General features: G+C 44.1%; 1 protein-coding gene across 2 annotated transcripts in view; it reads left to right on the top strand.

The window, feature by feature from the left end:
• The window catches only part of LARS2 (leucyl-tRNA synthetase 2, mitochondrial), a 150,656-nt gene that overhangs the window by 118,956 nt on the left and 13,453 nt on the right, over positions 1–18,247 (top strand). For both annotated transcript variants that reach the window (XM_069473522.1, XM_069473523.1), the window contains exons 15-19: positions 2,095–2,195; positions 4,582–4,764; positions 6,354–6,523; positions 8,758–8,835; positions 11,715–11,826. In XM_069473522.1, coding sequence (XP_069329623.1) covers positions 2,095–2,195; positions 4,582–4,764; positions 6,354–6,523; positions 8,758–8,835; positions 11,715–11,826 — 644 coding nt within the window. The remainder of the gene's footprint in view (positions 1–2,094; positions 2,196–4,581; positions 4,765–6,353; positions 6,524–8,757; positions 8,836–11,714; positions 11,827–18,247) is intronic.

Below are 18,247 nucleotides of genomic sequence, written 5' to 3'. Positions count from 1 at the left end.
TACTAAAGAAGTCTCAAAAATACTTGTTACTTTTCCGTTTGAATGTTAAATATATTGGATCTTTTCCACTTTGGAAAATAAGCCCCCTCTCCCACCACGACCGCTACTACCACATGCATGCACACACATGCTCGTGCTCGTAAGATTTTAAAACATGAAGGCTGGGAATCCTTTCTTCTACCTGACCCTCAGTCTCCTTCCCATTCTCTCAGTTTCACTGCATCCTCCTGAATTCACTAGAGAATGTCCTTTCAGTCGCCTCTGTCCTCACAGCTGTGATGGCAGGGGCTACACAGGGTACAATCAGGAGCCTTTCTAGAAGCCTCACTCAGCACCAGGGTCCATCAAAATTAGATGACCTCACGTGTGAAATGAGAATCCCATCAAACTAACAGAGCCAGCTCCTTTCACCTACCTCACTAGAGTTGGTTTTGCAGCCTGTTGGGCTTCTTGGAGCATACTGGGTTTTGGAAACTCTAAGTAAAAACCACCCTGTATAAGTGAACTTGAAGCACCCCTGGGTTTGCACGTTGAAAGGCGCAGTGTGTCTCCGGTATGCGAATGCTCCTGCCCGCAGCCTTGAACAATATGAAATTCTTACCTGTGGTATCAGCAGATGCCTCCATGAATCATGCTTTGAGTTTGGAATAGGTCTTGCTGAAATTCTTCGAAACTGAATCGGGCAGGTTCCTAAGAGTAAACAATTTCAGCTTTGAAGTAAAGTAATTCCAGTATGAAAGTCAACCTCTTCTTGTCCTCTTAAGAGAAAAAATTTATATTTCACTGTTTAACCAGTAAGGATGTGACTAAAACTGCTTTTTTAAAACAGGCACTATGAATAAATTAAAATCCACCCATACTATAGAATGCTAGGTAATTGTTTAAAAAATAAGATAGATCTATATGAACTACTATGGAGAAATCCATTTATATCATTAAGTTGCATACTACAAAGTAATGCACAAGGTGTAATCCCATTTATTTAAATCCAAAAAAAAAATCTATAAAACGGTATGTGGGTATACACATGTTTATATATATAAAGGCATTGGAAAAAGTCTCTAGACTTTTCCAGGGGTACCCACCAAACTATTAATAATAACTGCCTCCTCGGAGGCAAGTAGGCCTGAAAAGGAGGGCTAGTGTTTGGATTTGAACAGAAAGTATATATTCATGTGTAATTTGTATGGTTTAAAAATATTTTGAAGAATGTAAACAGGTACTATATGTAAGGTTAAGGAAAAAAGTAACCTCCTTGAACAGAACCCTAACCAAACCTCCAGGTCCTTGTGATCCCTTCTTGTGCTAAGCTCTGCATATAGCTGACATTTATGTGAGTTTTTTAAACATTTACAAGTATTTTCATGCAATGCTTTGATTTAGTCTACCAAACAGCCCTTTGAGGCAGGGGATTTTTTTATCCACCTTTTACAGGTAAGCAAACTGACACTCAGAGCAAGTGATTTGCCTTGGCTCATAGAATTCATTGAGGAGCAGAACTGAAATTCTAACCCACGCCTTCCAAATCTGAGACCTGGGCTCTCTCCACTTTGCCATGGTGGAAATTAGACCTGTGGCTAATACCTGCTGAGTTGACTCAATTTTCTTACTTATTTATAAGTAGCCATTTGTTTAAGCTGGGTTGTTTGTTTGTTTGTTTCTTAAGAGATAGGGTCTCGCTCTGTCACCCAGGCTGGAGTGCAGTGGCATCATCATAGCTCTCTGCAGCCTCAAACTCCTTGGCTCAAGCGATCCTCCTGCTTCACCCTCCTGAGTAGCTGGGAATACAGGCACACGCCACCACGCCTGGCTAATTTTTCTATTTGTAGAGATGGGGTCTCACTGTGTTGCCCAGGCTAGTCTTGAACTACTGGGCTCAAACAATCCTCCCCCCTTGCCCTCCCAAAGTGCTGGGATTATAGGCATGAGCCACTGTGCCTGGCCTAAGCTGGGTTTACAAGTAGCCTTGGTCCTCCAGCCTGTTTTCTGAAGGGCAGTTACTTCTGCCCATCAGCAGGTGAGGCCTGAGCTGCTATCGTCATGATGAGTTGTGCCCCCACTCTTCCAGCTTCCTTTCCTCTCGTCTTTCCTCAGAGAGCCTTTTCATAAGCTGCTGGCCCAAGGCCTTATCAAGGGGCAGACATTCCGCCTACCATCTGGACAGTATCTACAGAGGGAGGAGGTCGATCTCACGGGTAAGAACGGCCCATCCAGCCCCATCCAGGTACTCACAGAGGACCCGGGCTAGACATGAGAGCTATCGAGCAAGCAGGCATCTGCCACTGAGCCTGGGTGGAGTAGCTGGGTGGAGAATCTGGGAGAGGGACCCGTTGGCCTCGGGATCCAAGCCTTAGCATGCTCTGGGCCCTCTGAAGATTGGTCCTGAGGCTGCTGTCTGCTCCTCCGGTCTAGTGGCACATTTCAGAACCTCGGGGCCACCACTCTGCTTACTCCTGCACACTCCAGAGCAGCCCCACTAGCGCTGTCCAGCAGAATACCTCTCCCCGACTCCCCAGACTTCCCTCTTCTCCCAGATCTCCCAAGCCTTTTCCCTCCACTCTGCGTTTTCACCCTACCTCAAAGATGTTTCCTCCTGCCAATCCTTTAGGTGGCATGATGAGGGTGTGTCTGTCACATGCAACAGAACAGATGACATGCTAGAAAATTGGGGGAGGGGATGCGCATACATAGAGGCAGCTGTGAGAAATCCCCTGCACTCTGGCCTACATTTAGGAAAACCAGTGCACGATGGATAAGCTTAGGTACACACGACCTCTTAAATAGCAGGCAGCTTCCCAAGGCAAACGCTAAAGAGAGGTTTGGGTGGAAGCAGTCAGTGGAATTTCCTAATCAGAGCAATAGTATATCAGGGTTTGGAATGGCCCATGGTAGAAAAGAGCTGGAGAAGCAGAACTGGCAGTGTCTCTCCACACAAGCCAGACAGGTATGGCACTAAATTCAGGGGCACATAAATTTCAGCAGTTAGCGAAGTGTTCTCTGTGTTACGGGCAAGGCTGCCCATGTATAGCCGTTCAGTTTGTACACTGCACAAAGGCACCCAGCCAAGGGAAAGAGCTGGGCCTGAAATCTAGCCACTTGCCAAACCATATGTTCAAGGCCACATCTGCCAAAAGGGAGCTCCTTTTTGTAACCTCTCAACTTCCCTGCCCAGAAAGATACATTTTTTTCATAATTTGCAGAACAGTGCTGTTAAGGCTAGACACAGCCCAAGGCAGGGTAGAGGCAGCAAGAGTTCCCTGAGCCTCCCCACAGCCTGGATAGAACATTGTCCAGGGCTTCAGTCTCCATTTGCTCTGATGACCTGGGGCCAGACAGTACTGTGAACATCTTTTCCCTTCCCACGCAGACTTGCCTGCTGGGTGAGAACGCTTTGACCAGCAAGGCAGGCTTCTGTCTACCTAACGGATGTACCTCTCATGATGTGTAGAGCTGGCCTTTAGGTATATAAATTGGTCCCTTGGGAGCTTGCTTGCTGTTAGAGCCAGGGATTATTTGACTGGAAGGAAGAGAATTCCACCCAAAGGTGGGTATAACACAAGGATTATAGGAGCGTCACCCTAACGTGGTTGTGGGAAACACAGCCAGGCCCCACACACATAGGAAGTCACCAGCCACTCCTTTTTCCCTCTCTCTTTCTCAAGCCTCAAGTTCCTCCTCCTGCTTCTCTCTGTTCTCCTGCTCTGTTCTTCCTCTGCCAGACTAGGATGCTACGTTCCCCCAGTTTCAGTTTACAGAGTGACCTTGGGTGGCCACAGTGGCGAGTTTTGCCCCATCTCCTTAGGACCTGATGGTTCTAGTGCCCAACAATGTTGAAATGGAGTCTCTGTGTCCCTCAGTTCCAAATCCTGAGAAGGAGGCTTAGCTTTGTCAGGTGTCCTTACTGGTCCTATCCACTAGGACTTGGCAACAAGGTCACCTTGTCTAAACATGGCCATTTAAGGCCTCTTCTGTCAGCACCATTTAGACCATGGCGTGTGGATAGAAGAGGAAACACTTCCAAAGAACAGGATGTGCATGGCTGGCACCACAAAGGGACTGCCACACTTGGCATGAGCCCGAGAGTTAGCTCCGAGTGCCCTGATAGACCGTGTCTTGGTGACTACAACATGGTGGGGGGACCGAGCCTCAAAGTGAAGTGACCTCTCAGTGTGCCCTGCTGCTCTGAGACCCTGACAGGTCAGCTGCCAACTTGTGTAAGAGACCCTGAATCCATAAAGAAAGCAGCAGTATGTGCAGGTTTGCTTATTCTTTCTGACCTCCCTTTTTTGTACATGAATAATTTACTTATAAAGGGGGAAATTGTTTTGTAGAAAAAGCTGGTGCTGGCCATTATAACTATACTATTTATTCATGAAAGGAAGGTCTGTGGGGGGAGGTGAGCCTTCTTTATTTAAAAATAAAAACATTTTTATAATATAGAGGGAGAGACGAGCACATCAAGTGATTTAGTGCCATTCTTCAAACGAACATTTCATTGCTCACCCAGTATTTATTTTCTTATTGACGATACGGGACCAATTGAGAATCACACACCATACCTCTGTATCATTTGGCATCTAGGTGCTGTTCCCGTGCATGCAAAAACGAAAGAGAAGTTAGAGGTGACGTGGGAGAAGATGAGTAAGTCCAAACACAACGGGGTGGACCCCGAGGAAGTTGTAGAGCAGTATGGGATCGACACAATTCGCCTCTACATCCTTTTTGCCGCCCCTCCGGAGAAGGATATCTTGTGGGATGTGAAGAGTAAGTCTCCTTCCTCTTCCTGGCCTGCTTCCTTTGTGATCTGCCCTGGACTCCAAAGGAGTCTGGGGAAGGAAATGTGTTTGCTGAAGACGGTGGTGGAGAACTCTAGGAATCAGCTCCATAAAGCAAGGTGTGTCCAACACCCTGTACCGTTCTTAGACCAGCGTAAGTGCTACTCGAGTGTGAGCGAGCCTCAGAATCACTTGGGGAACTCGTTGCAGAGGCAGATTCCCAGTCCTCATCCCAGACCTGCTGACACAGCCTCCAGGATGGGGCCCAGGAGTCTGCCTGCGAACAAGCTCTGTGGCGATTCTGGCACATTCTACGGGGACCACACTTTGAGGACTGTTTCCTTAGAGATAGACTGGCTTCTCTGCTACCCCTATGCCTGCCGTGGTCCGAGAAGCCAGTGCGCTCTTGATCTACCTTGAAAGGTTTTTTCTAGAGCAGTGTCATTCTCCCTCACCAGTCCAGAAAACCCTGGTGAGCCCCGAGCCTGCAGTTACCTGCGACCCTTCAGTCACTGCACGGCAACCTCCGTCTGGGGAGATGGAGGGCAGATTTGCGTCTCCAGAGCTGCTTGTAGCTAAGATGACATGAAGTAAAAATCCTGAGTATCTGGCTCTGCTACGGTAAACTGCCCAACAGTCGTTGATTTTTCCTTCATATAGTCTACCCCAGGCGTCGTTATGGAAGAGCAAATCAGATGCCTGGGATCTTGAGACTTGTGTGAAGTATGCATACCGTTTGAGGAATTGCCATTTATTTTGACGTACCATGGCTAGTGGGAGCAGTGGTCGCAGATGCCAGTTCTGGGAGGGCTTGGAAAGCAGACATCCAGGCATAGCTTCTGGCTCCCACCCTAACCCAGGGGACAGACTCTAGGAATCTTTTTCTAACAAGCCTCCCAGAAGGTTCTGCTGTGTGTCCAGGCTTGAGATCACCTAGCCCAGTGTCCAGAGTACAGGGACCCGGGCTGGCCCTAGTATAGCTGGCCATTCAGCTTCACCAAAGACCATATTAACAGCTAGATTTGAGGAACGTGTTTGAAACATGTCACACACACACATACCTGCCAAGGACGGGGCTGGGGTAAAGTACTTCCCACCATACAGCAGTGCAGCTGCAAGCGTGGTCTGCACACCACCGCCACTGCCTGCCACCCGTCCACGTGAGATCTCACTTTAACCAGCGTAAGTGGACTGTGTCTCCCAGACGCACTGTCAGCTCCGTGGCATTCTCATCACAGCAAGCTTGCTTAATCAAGGGGGCAGTGCGCTGATGCACGTCCTGACCAGGCTTCTACTCTTGTCATGAGCCCGTGATGGTTGGTGAGCAGCACTTTGAGTGGCCCTCCCACCCAGTGCTCTGAACATCTGGGGCACTAAGATATGATGAGTTCCGTCCGGGTCTGACCTCCCAGGCACTGGAAGCCAGGGAGGACCCTCCAGCCTCCCCTCGGAGAAATCCGTCAGGGCACGGTGAAGCGTCCCATCAATTCACAGATGTTTTTCTCAGCCTCGTTATAACCAAACCGATCATTCTCATCTTGCGGTCTTTCTCTTTTCATGTACTGATGCTGAATTCAGCTGATGCTCTCCCGGGGGTGCTGAGATGGCAGCAACGTCTGTGGTCCTTGGTAACTCGATTTATTGAGGCCAGGGCTTCGGGGAAGGTTCTCCAGCCTCAGCTGCTGAGTAACAAGGAGAAAGCCGAGGCCAGGAAGCTCTGGGAGTATAAGAACTCGGTCATCTCTCAGGTCAGAAACCCTCTAGGGGGCACCGGTTGATTCTGTAACTGAGCACTATTTGGGAGCCTTTGCCTCGTGGTCCATGTGGCCCACCCTGCTTTGGGCTGGGCCACTGTGGGTCTTCTTCCTTCCTTGTTATGGTGGCCCTACTTGCTTTGATTAATTGATCCTACTGCTTTGGATATGTTACCAAGGTGGAGCAACAGCACAAACATTCTAAAGGAAGGAGATACCCTCAGGAAATGACTCTCTATTGATGTCTCACACTTGTCCATCCTGGGTGGATGGAAGCAGCCCATGACCCGTGTTTCCATACTTAATACATCCAGGCAGAGAACCAAGTTCAAGATCAGCCTGATCCCACACTGCATATGTTATCTTAACAGAAACACAATTTGTTTTGTTTTGTTTTGTTTTTTTTGAGATAGAGTCTCACTCTGTTGGCCAGGCTAGAGTGCCATGGCGTCAGCCTAGCTCACAGCAACCTCAAACTCCTGGGCTCAAGCGATCCTCCTGCCTCAGCCTCCTGAGTAGCTGGGACTACAGGCATGTGTCACCATGCCCGGCTAATTTTTTCTATATATATTTTTAGTTGGCCAGATAATTTCTTTGTATTTTTAGTAGAGACGTGGTCTCACTCTTGCTCAGGCTGGTCTCGAACTCCTGACCTTGAGGGATCCTCCCGCCTTGGCCTCCCAGAGTGCTAGGATTACAGGTGTGAGCCACTGCGCCCGGCCAAAACACAATTTTAGAATTGAAAGGAGCACTAAGAGACTGTCTTCTTTAGCATCCTCGTTTTACAGATGGGGACAGAGATGAGGCCCAGAGAGGTTAAATGTCCTGCCTAAAGTCACACAGCTAGTGAGGAACTGAGCAGAGATTAGAATCCAAGTTCCCTGATGCTCACACTTTCCCCCTCAGTTACTTTGTTACACAATATCCATGTGACTTATTGTTCATTAGTTTTTGCAAATCTAAAGTGTTTTTTTGGTTTTATGTTTTGTTTTTTGGGACAGAGTCTCACTCTGTCACCCAGACTAGAGTGCAGTGGTACAATCATATCTGACTATAACCTTGAATTCCTGGGCTCAGGCATTCCTTCTGCCTCAGCCTTCCAAGGAGATAGGACTATAGGGATGCACCACCATACCCAGCTAATTTTTTAAATTTTTGATAGAGACAGAGTCTCACTATGTTTCCCGGGCTGGTCTTGAACTCCTGGTCTCAAGCGATCCTCCTGCCTCAGCCTCCCAAAGTTCTGGGTTTAGAAGTGTGAGCCACTGTGCCCAGCCTGAAGTCATTCTGTAATGGATGTCTGATACCCCAAATTCTTCTTAGGCTGATTTTCTTTTTAAGGCGTGCTGATTCAATCTTTTAAAGTCAGCCAAGGTCACTTATCTAATAACTGGTGGCATTGATGATTTGGCAAGTTTTTTCCTCTCCGGTGGAGAGGCCTGAAGTGGCCCTGAGTCCAGCTAGTCTCATTTAGTGACACTTCTTCAGCTTTATTTCTGTCCTCTGAACCCTCTCTGTGTGGAGGAACAGAGCTCACTCAGTTGAATTCAGGGATCTGAGTGGTGCCTGAGCGATTGTTTTCATACCACATATTTTCTCTCTGGATTTGGCAAATTCTTCTATTCTGTCAGCTAATAGAATTGGGTTATTTCAACAAGTTGGAAACTCTTGACATCTTGAAGATGTGTTATTTTTCTGTATTCCTGCCCATAGTCAAAATTGAAAAGCATACGGACATAAAAACGCTAATAAATTGTATTAGTGTTCTTATGTTGACTCTACATTTCGAAATGTAAAACTAGCTTTATTCCATATACTAATAACCATCGCTGTAAATTAAAGTCACATGACCAGGGAGAAGTGACATCCTTTACCCGTCTCCTGTTTGCTATTATTCTGATGTTTACTCATCAGTGGGTCCTGCCTCCTGTTCAGGTATCCAGTGTTGCTGCTTAAAGCACCTGCTGGGGGAGCCAGCACAGTCCTGGACAGGGTGGGAGAGGAGCAGTCTTGAATAGTGGAAACAGCATTGACTTTGAATTTAAAAGTGTTTGTGTTGATGAAACATGGTGATTATTTGAGACAGTGAATATATGGATAAATATCTTTGATTGCATTCATTTAATTTTACTTTTTTGTTTTGATAATTCAGTTTTGGGTTTTTGTTGTTTTTGTGAAAAGCTTAAAAGGATTTTGAAGAAAGTGAATGATTCAACTTTTACCAACAGGTGACTGCCTGCTTCACAGAGGACTTCTCCCTGAATTCTGCAATTTCTCAACTGATGGGACTCAGCAGTGCCCTCTTGGTAAGTGGCCTGTCCGTCCTCGCTTGCCGGTGGCAGAGGAGGGAGGGAGAGATGTGGTGAGGGCCCTGCATTGCCCCAGGTTAGGGACAGAGAGTACCACAGTGTCACCTCGCGGTGCTTAAAGAAGCATTTTCTCCCTAGTCACAACCTAATTTTATTGCTGGAAAGTTCTTAGAGATTCTCTGGCCCAAACCTCTTTCTCCACCAGTATTTTGCATATGAGGACATTAAGGCCCAGGGGAGTTAAATGACATATCTGGTTGATTAGTGACAAATCCAGGACCAGACTCAGGCTTCCGTCTCTTCTGTCTCCTCACACCCCCACTGCCTGATTTCCTGAATGAATTTGTGATACCTCCTCCATATCATTACATTTTATATTTATTTAACCTGGATGGATCAGAATTGTTCTCACTGAAAACAGAAATCAGCCTTTTCAACAGGGACTCATATTCTTGCTGCATGTGACTACCACTTTTCTTGCCTGGGGAATTTGTCAACAAGTGTTGTTAGCTGTTGGACAACTAAAGAATTCGTTAAAACTACTAACAAATGCTTTTTAAAACAAAGTCCTCTCCAAGCTTTTAAAACAGTAGAAGAAATTTACAGATTTAATTACATAAAACTTGCCATTTCCAATATACTAAAATATGCCATATTAAAAGGTTAATAACTGGGAAAAACATTTATAACAAATATGTCAGACAGAAGGTTAATATCCTTAATGTATAAAACACTCTTATATATTATTATAATATGAAAATACCTAACCAAAAAATGGTCAAAGGATATGTAAACATGATAATTCACAGAAGATGATATAGAAATAGCCAATAAATTTGTGACAAAAGAAAGTCTGCCTCGCTAATTATCATGAAGTACAAATTAAAAACATGATGCTATTTTTTTTAACCTGTCAGATTTGCAGAGGCTCTTTAACATAACTGTTTTCCACGCTGTTGCAAAGATGGTCAGATAGGTTTTCACGTACCAGTGATGGGCGTGGGTGACGGAACCTCTCCACGAAGCACCCCAGCTGTGAGGTTGGTAGCCCTGGGATTATGTAATGTCCTTTGACCCAGGGGTGTTCGTTAGATGGTTTATAATCACAGAGACTTGGAACCCCACATGTCCCCTGATGGGGGAGTGGTGAAATGACTCATGTCATATCAGTAAGAAGGAAATGGGCCACTACCGTTAGCATGGTGTCCTCCAAGAACACTTAAAGTCAGAGATTGTTTATGATACAATGTTAAGTAAAAATACGTGATAGAAAAGTGACCACGTGGTAAGAATCCCAATTGTGAAAATGTTATGTGCATAGTAAGTGTGTATATACACATATTTTTGTATTTTTGGAGAACAAGATAAAATACAGGTTTTTCCTAGATGGAACACTTAAGAGTGGTTTTGTTTTTGCCTTATTTGCTATACTATGTATTAGTTTTTCAAACAGGAAAAAAGAGGCAAATATTTTACAAAAATATAATTTAAAAATGAAATTTTACTGCCTCGAAGCTAGTTATGTCCACAGCCTTTCTGACAGACCTTCTCTGTTCCTTTACCCAAGAAGTTATATTTCAAATCTCAGGCAGTTTTTTAGAGATCATGTATACATGCATTTTTAAAAAAGACTGTGTATAGTATTTTTGGCCTCTATATACCCAGCAGAATACCTCATGTGAGCCCCTACTTTTAAATTTATCAAACATATCGTAAAATTAAACCAAAATTGTTTTCGTCCCAGGGTGGTATGAACATATACTGACTGCCACCACCTCGTTAGGCCAGTTTTTATCATGACTTCCTCAGGGCACCATGAGAACTGCCAGCCTCCACGAAATTCTTCTAGCATCATACTCCCTTCGGCCACCTCAGGACGGCCTGTCTGCCTTCCTGGCCATTCTCTGACCACACACCCCCGCTCACATCAGTGTGCTGACCACCATCCCCCGCACTCCACTGGAAGCTCCTTGAGGGCAGAGACTGTGTCCTCTGGTCCTCTTATCCTCACAGCCTGCCACGTAGCAGGGACTCTGTCTACTGCATGGGCATGACAGGGTTAACTGATGAGCCACGCCTCAGGAAGAAATTGCATATTTGCTGGGAAAGATGATTAAGACAATAGGGGTCCCTGAGATTCCTGAGGGGGAACCTCTGCCCTAGGGGTCCCACAATCTAAAACCGGACCTACAGCACACAGGAAACCTGTGGTTAAGAGTTTGATTATCCTATACCAGGGAGCAGATTACCTTCCCTCTCTGATACTTAGGTTTTCATCTCTCAAGTGAGGTAAGAATATCACCCTCAGCCAGGAGCAGTGGCTCACGCCTGTAATCCTATAATCCTAGGACTCTGGGAGGCTGAGGCGGGAGGATTGCTTGAGGTCAGGAGTTCAAGACCAGCCCTATCAGGAGTTCAAGAGCGAGACCCTGTCTCTCCAAAAAATAGAAAAACTAGCCAGGTGTGGTGGCACATGCCTGTAGTCCCAGATACTCTGGAGGCTGAGGTAAGAGGATGGCTTGAGCCCAGGAGTTGGGCTCAAGGTTGCAGTGAGCTGATGACACCACAACACTCTACCTGGGGCAACAGAGCGAGGCTCTGTCTCAACAAAAAAAAAAGAAAAAAAGAATATCACCCTCAAGAGTAGTTGTGAGAGCTAAATGACTGAGGGCAAGGTTAGTACTCAGAATAGTAATGTATTTGTTATTGCTGTATAACAGCAGTAGCTTGTTTAATGCTATGAAAGTTCTTTGTCCCAAGCAAAAATGGATGGTAAAGAGAGTTTCTTCCTACTTGCTTGGTCTCTAGACTTTAGCTACGTTAATGGCCTTTCTTACCCGTGCTCACATCTCACGACATTCTTTTCTCTTCCTCAGCAAGCCTCTCAGAGAGTCGTTCTCCACAGCCCCGAGTTTGAGGATGCTCTGTGTGCCCTGATGGTGATGGCTGCTCCGATGGCCCCTCACATAACCTCAGAGCTCTGGGCAGGTATGTGGTGGAGTGCTTGTTTGACTACCAGGATGTGCCCAAGCCTCTTTTTGAATACTATTTGGGACTCAGCTATCCTTAGTCATGGGGTCCAACATTTGGCATCTATACTTAGGGACCTTTCTGTCTTGTACTCTGAATGGTAGCACGTCATCCACATAATCACCCATACCAAAGGAAAACATACTTCCCTGCTTTGAGATAAAGTGCCCAGACTGATGTGAATATTGATGTCACCGCCATTGGTTCCTTCTCAGGACCCAGCCTCCCGGTATCCCATATCATGACCCTACCTGATCTTTTTAAGATAGAAACTCATGTTTAGGATCACTTTACAGATGGAGAAAGGGCACCAGAAATTCAATTACAGGTCTAAATTTGCTCACTTATGCTGATTCAGTGCTCTCCATCAGTCAGTCATTCCTGGGCGAGGCACCCGGGAGGGTCTAGAGGCTCAACCTCTAGAATTCTCTCCACATCAGAACTGTTGGCCCAGAAAGAACCAGAGACTTCACATAATCATCAAATTGGGATTAGGCCAAGCATATATGGAGAGGCAAAGTGACATATAATTGCGCTGCTACAGGATCATGCATGGGAAAGTCCTCAGAAATTTCTAGAAATAGTTCATCTGACTTGCATTTGGTTTAGCAGTTCCATTTCCCTGAAAGATCTCTTCTAAAAAAAAACTTTCCTAATTAAATTTACTGACATGGTGTCACAGAGAAGAAACACATTGAGTAGTGAGGAGACCAAGAGTCACAGTGTACGGTTGAGTGATGAGAAAAATTTGCGGCTTGTTTGAAATTCTTACCACCGAGTAATTTTTTGACTACAGGAGATGAGTAGAAATTGTGGTAGGATTTATAGTTGGCAGAGTAGTGCCTCAAAGCTTTGTTTATTTCCTCCTACTTTGAAAGATACTTCCTCAGGAGGAGGAGCATTGGTTCCCTTTTCTTAGCTAAGATGAGACTTGTTTTTCCAGTTGCCCCTTTTTTATAGTATCAGCAAGTGCCTCTGTGAAAAGGAAAATATTTTTCATCCCTTGAGGAACAGAGGACCTGTTTAAATTGCTTTCGTTGTAAACCCATGAGCTTAGTTTGGATTTTATCGTTTTTGGTATCTAAAGCCACTTCTAAATGTTCAGCCAAATACTGAAGTTCATGTAATGGGATGATTTGCCAGCCAGTTTTTTGGTTCATGTACCATATCTACAATTTCTGGCTTTCAACATCAACCAAAAAAGTGGAAAGGGCTTTAGAAATATCCATATCATGAACTAATCCTGAACACTGTGCAAAGATGTGGGTAGGTCTGTCTCTGAAGTTTACTATGGATTCATTCTTTGCTGCTTGTAAGATTGAATCAAGGTCCAGTTTACTTTAGCAGGACAAAGATGTGGTGTAGTTCCCAAAAGATCCAGCCCTACTTGATATGCTGTAAGGTATCCTGATAGAGTAAAAATGTATTTTTATATTTTTGTGGGGTTTTTTGTTTGTTTGTTTGTTTGTTTTGTTTTTGAGACAGAGTCTCACTCTGTTGCCCGGGCTAGAGTGCCATGGCATCCTCCTAGCTCACAGCAACTTCAAACTCCTGGGCTCAAGCAATCCTACTGCCTCAGCCTCCCAAGTAGCTGGGACTACAGGCATGTGCCACCATGCCTGGCTAATTTTTATATATACATATATATATATATATATTTTTTTTTTTTTTTAGTTGTCCAGCTAATTTCTATTTTTTTTTTAGTAGAGACGGGGTCTCGCTCTTGCTCAGGCTGGTCTCGAACTCCTGAGCTCAAATGATCTGCCCGCCTCAGCCTCCCAGAGAGCTAGGATTACAGGCGTGAGCCACCACGCCCGCCCTGTTTGTTTGTTTTTGAGATAGGGTCTCACTCTGTTGCCTGGGCTAGAGTGCAGTGGCGTCATCATAGCTTACTACAACTTCAAAATCCTGGGCTCAAGCAATCCTCCTGCCTCAGCCTCCCAAGTAGTTGGGACTATAGGCATGCACCACCACGGCTATCTAATATTTTCTATTTTTTTAGTAGAGACGGGGCCTTGCTCTTACTCAGGCTGGTCTCGTACTCCTGAGCTCAAAAGATCCTTCCAGAGTGCTAGGATTACAGACGTGAGCCACCGTGCCCACCCAAGATTCAAAATGTTAAGGCTTTAGGTGCACATCCCCAAATCAAGTTCCAGAAATTCTCTGGGTCATCTGTGAACATGCTTGAGCAGAAATAAGAGCATCTGTCATGATTCCAGATATTATACATGGACTGTTCAATCTCTTTCTGATAACCTCACCTTACAAGCTAGACTAACCCAACCTGGGTCTATCCCATGTCTTTGAATCCTGAGCGATTGCTCACACCTTTGTGGCTGTGAGGACAGGCTACAGGGGCCACAGATACCCAGACCCAGCACAGGTAGATAAGTCTTAGAGGATCTCAGGCCCCCCGGGCCCTGACATTAGTGTCAGGGGTCCTGTGTGAGCAGACATAGATAGTCAGAACACAGAGCAACAGTTTGACCATCTTTGCTTTACATGGGTCTTAGGTTGGTTTCTCAGGGATAGCAAAAAACTCAACTCTGAGTATTTCAAGTTTAAAAATAAGATGTAAATGTTTTGGGTTTTGTTTTGTTTTTTACTGATAAACATTTTTAATGACTGCATTAATTGTCCACATGCACCATGACTTAATGTGTCTAGCATTTCATTCCCATCAACAATCCACCATGGACAATTCTGTACATAAATATTTGTTCTCACTTCAGATTATCTCCTTGAAGTGGAAAAGATATGAATCTATTTAAGACTCTTGATATATATTACCAAATTACTTTTCTGGAACGTGCTCTCACTTTCCACTCCAGGGTCTGTTTTTTAATTTGTATATTGTGCTTCACTGATTTAATTATTGAATTTTTACAGACAGTTTTACTAACTGGCAGACTTCCTTTCTTTTTTATAATTATTTTAGTTCTTCTCTCCTGTCTATTCTGCTCAACGGAAGCCTAGTATAATTTTAAGTTCCCCCAATATCTCTATGAGATTTCCATTGCAGTTGGTTAAACGTGGAGTTAATTTGGGAAGGTTTCACATCTCACCTCATCTGGGCTCTCATCCCAGCAGGTGGTCTGTCTCCCCTTTTGTTCAAGACTTCTCTTTTGCCCAGACAAGTTTTCTTCATGTAGGTCCTGCACATTTCTTAAGATTATTCTCAAGTATTTCGTTTTCTTACATTTTATTTTATTTTGTGTTCTCGTGACTAGGATCTTTTTATGTTATATTTTTCTGACTGGTAATAGCTGGCATATCTATTTTTTTTTTTTTCTGTAAAACCACATTGCCACCAACATTTTATTTTTTTATTTTTATTAAGATTTATTGGCCAGGTGCAGTGGCTCATGCCTGTAATCCTCACACTCTGGGAGGCTGAGGCAGGTGGATCATTTGAGCTCAGGGGTTCAAGACCAGCCTGAGCAAAAGCGAGACCCCATCTATACTAAAAAAATAGAAAGAAATGATATGGACAACTAAAAATATATATAGAAAAAATTAGCTGGGCATGGTGGCGCATGCCTGTAGTCCCAGCTACTCGGGAGGCTGAGGCAGGAGGATTGCTTGAGCCCAGGAGTTTGAGGTTGCTGTGAGCTAGGCTGACGCCATGGCACTCTACTACCCTGGGCAATGGAGTGAGACTGTCTCAAAAAAAAAAAAAGATTTATTGTAAGTTGATGTCTTCCTAATGGGGTCAAATAAAAATTAATCTCCTGGAAATTTGATCCGTTAAGAAAAATATATATAGATTGATAAGAACGGTGGGAAAAAAATCTGTCAGTCTAATAGATCAATCCAAGGAACTTGACTCTCCTAGAATATATGTGGAAAATAGCTCACAATTTTCTTAATTCAGTTGATCATTTTTGATGTCTTTTTTAAAGGTATAATTGACAAATAAAAATTATGTATATTTGTGGTGTACAGTGTGATGTTGTGATATATGCATACATTGTGGAGTGATCATATCAAGCTAATTAGCATATCTGTCACCTCACATGCTTACTTTTTGTGATGAGAATATTTAAAGTCTACTCTCTTCGCAATTTTCAAGCATATAACACATTGTTATTAACTACAGTCACCGTGCTGTACAGTAGATGAACAGAAGTTATTCTAATGTCATATAATTTTTAAAAAATTTATTTGGGTACTTATTCCCTATCCTGATTCCCTGCCAATCTCTCTTTGTTAAACAGGTAAAAGTCCTCTTGGATTTTCCATGATTCTATGACCAGCAAATAAGGATAAGTTTTGTCCTCCTTTCTAATAGTTATACCCTAGTGTCTGTTTATATTCTTTATTATTCTTCTTAGAAAACCCTATGCAATGTTAAAAAATGCTAGCTACAGGCAGTCATGTCCCATTCCCAGATTTAAATGAAACTAACACTTGTCTGTGAGATTTGATGTTGGCTGTTGGTAAAGCATGGGTACTCTCTGTCATGTTAAGGAAGCAGCCTTCTGTCCTTGTTCACCAGAGCTCGTATTAGGAATGGGAGTTACATTTTACTTAATATCCATTGTTCACTTGTTGAGGTGATATATCATTTGCTTTCCATTTTCTCTTTTGCTCTTTTGACATGATCTATGTCCAATGAATTAATTGCCTAGTATTAAAATGTCCTGGGATAGATTCATATTGACCGTGGCATCACAGACTTGTTATATACTGTTAAATTCTATTTGGGGGAAAAAAATCTATCTGCTGGTGTTTTATTTAGAATTTTGCAATTATTTTTCTAACACCAGCTTTTTCTCAGTATTCATTGTCAGGTTGGAGAATGAGGGTTTTGCTGACTCCACAAAGTGAATGGGCTCCCTCTGTCGTCTACCGTGCTTTAGAGTAGACCATAAGGGACAAGACTCTGACTCACTCCTTGCTGAATAGACAGAACACCCTTAAGGGAAGGTTGTGTTAGGCCCTGCCAGGCTGCAGCCTTGTTATGTTATATTTTGCAGCCTTTTATTATCTTCTTAAGCAGGAAGCGTGGCTCTTTCATTTAGCATTGGTGATCACATTAAGTCTTTTAAATGGCCCACTGTTAATTCTTTTCTAGTCTTCCTTTGCTATAAAACAATACCATTCCAGTTTGTAGTAAATTCACCTACTCTCATCCTACAATATGCACATTTCTCCCTTTCATCTTCCTTCTTTGTCCCATGTTATCTGTCTACCTCCTTCATTTCATTTCTCCCAGGAAAGGCTGATGTAAGTGGGATTTTCAGAAACTCCCTGCATGCCCCTCCAGTCTCTGTGTCTGCAATACGGGGATCCGAGGGTCTGCTTTCTCCAGGCCCACAGCTCTCCCTGGCAGAGCTTATGATACGAACGTACACTGTGGTATCCCCTCTGTCATTCTGGCCTTCATTTCTGACAAGATCTCCAGCGGGACATATACTAAAGCGGTGTGATAGAAACTAGCCCATTTCAAAGTTTGCTCTTTGATTTTTCCTACACATGACACTGTTGGGGCTTTTGTGAGCTGTTTTGGGGGGGGGGGTTATTTTTTTATTTTGAGACTGGGTCTCACTCACCCAGGCTAGAGTTCGGTAGCATCATCACAGCTCACCACAGCCTTTAACTCCTGGTCTCCAGCAATCCTCCTACCTCATCCTCCCGAGTAGCTGAGACTACAGGCAAGCACCACTGTGCCTGGCTAATTTCTATTTTGTGTAGAGATGGTGTCTCGCTATATTATGCAAGCTGCTCTCAAACTCCTGGCCTCAAGCAGTCCTGCCTTGGCCTCCCAAAGTGCTGGGGTTACAGGCATGAGCCACTGTGCCTGGGGCCTATGATCTGTTTTATAATAAAGAGCAGATCTAGATTGAATCTTAATTTGGCTACAGTGTTTCATTCAGTTACTCAGTAAACATTCATTGAGCATGTTTCAGGCACTGTTCTAGGCTTTTGTAGGAAAGCTGAGGAGGGCCCTTGGAAGAGTGGGCATTGCAATCTGTGTTCATTTCATTTGAAGCTTTACAAATCCATAGTAAGTAATTTTTTTAATTCAGAGAAGCAATGGGAAACCTATGTCTCCTGTTCTCCCCTGCATAATGTGTAGCTAGGGTGTAGTGCAGTCAAATAGGGAGTCTTGTGCATCAGGACTGTCACTCTGGTCAATAACTCACAGGTGTCAGTCAGGTGTCCCCAGGAGAGAATGGGGACATGACCCCTTCCTGCCTCTCCCAGCAGCTGATAGGGGCTAACGTAACAAGGTGTGGACCATCCTTTGCAAATAGAAGCAGTCTGTTGTGAGGGGGCCTCATTATTGTCATACTACACTGTCATTTTCATCCCAAGCCTCTGAGACAGTTTTACACAAATTTCATTTATTTTAGAAAATGTAGCTGTCATACAG

The sequence above is a fragment of the Eulemur rufifrons genome, chromosome 7 (assembly GCF_041146395.1).
Source record: "Eulemur rufifrons isolate Redbay chromosome 7, OSU_ERuf_1, whole genome shotgun sequence".
Taxonomy (NCBI): Eukaryota; Metazoa; Chordata; class Mammalia; order Primates; family Lemuridae; genus Eulemur; species Eulemur rufifrons.
This window is presented reverse-complemented; position numbering and strand designations above follow the sequence as displayed.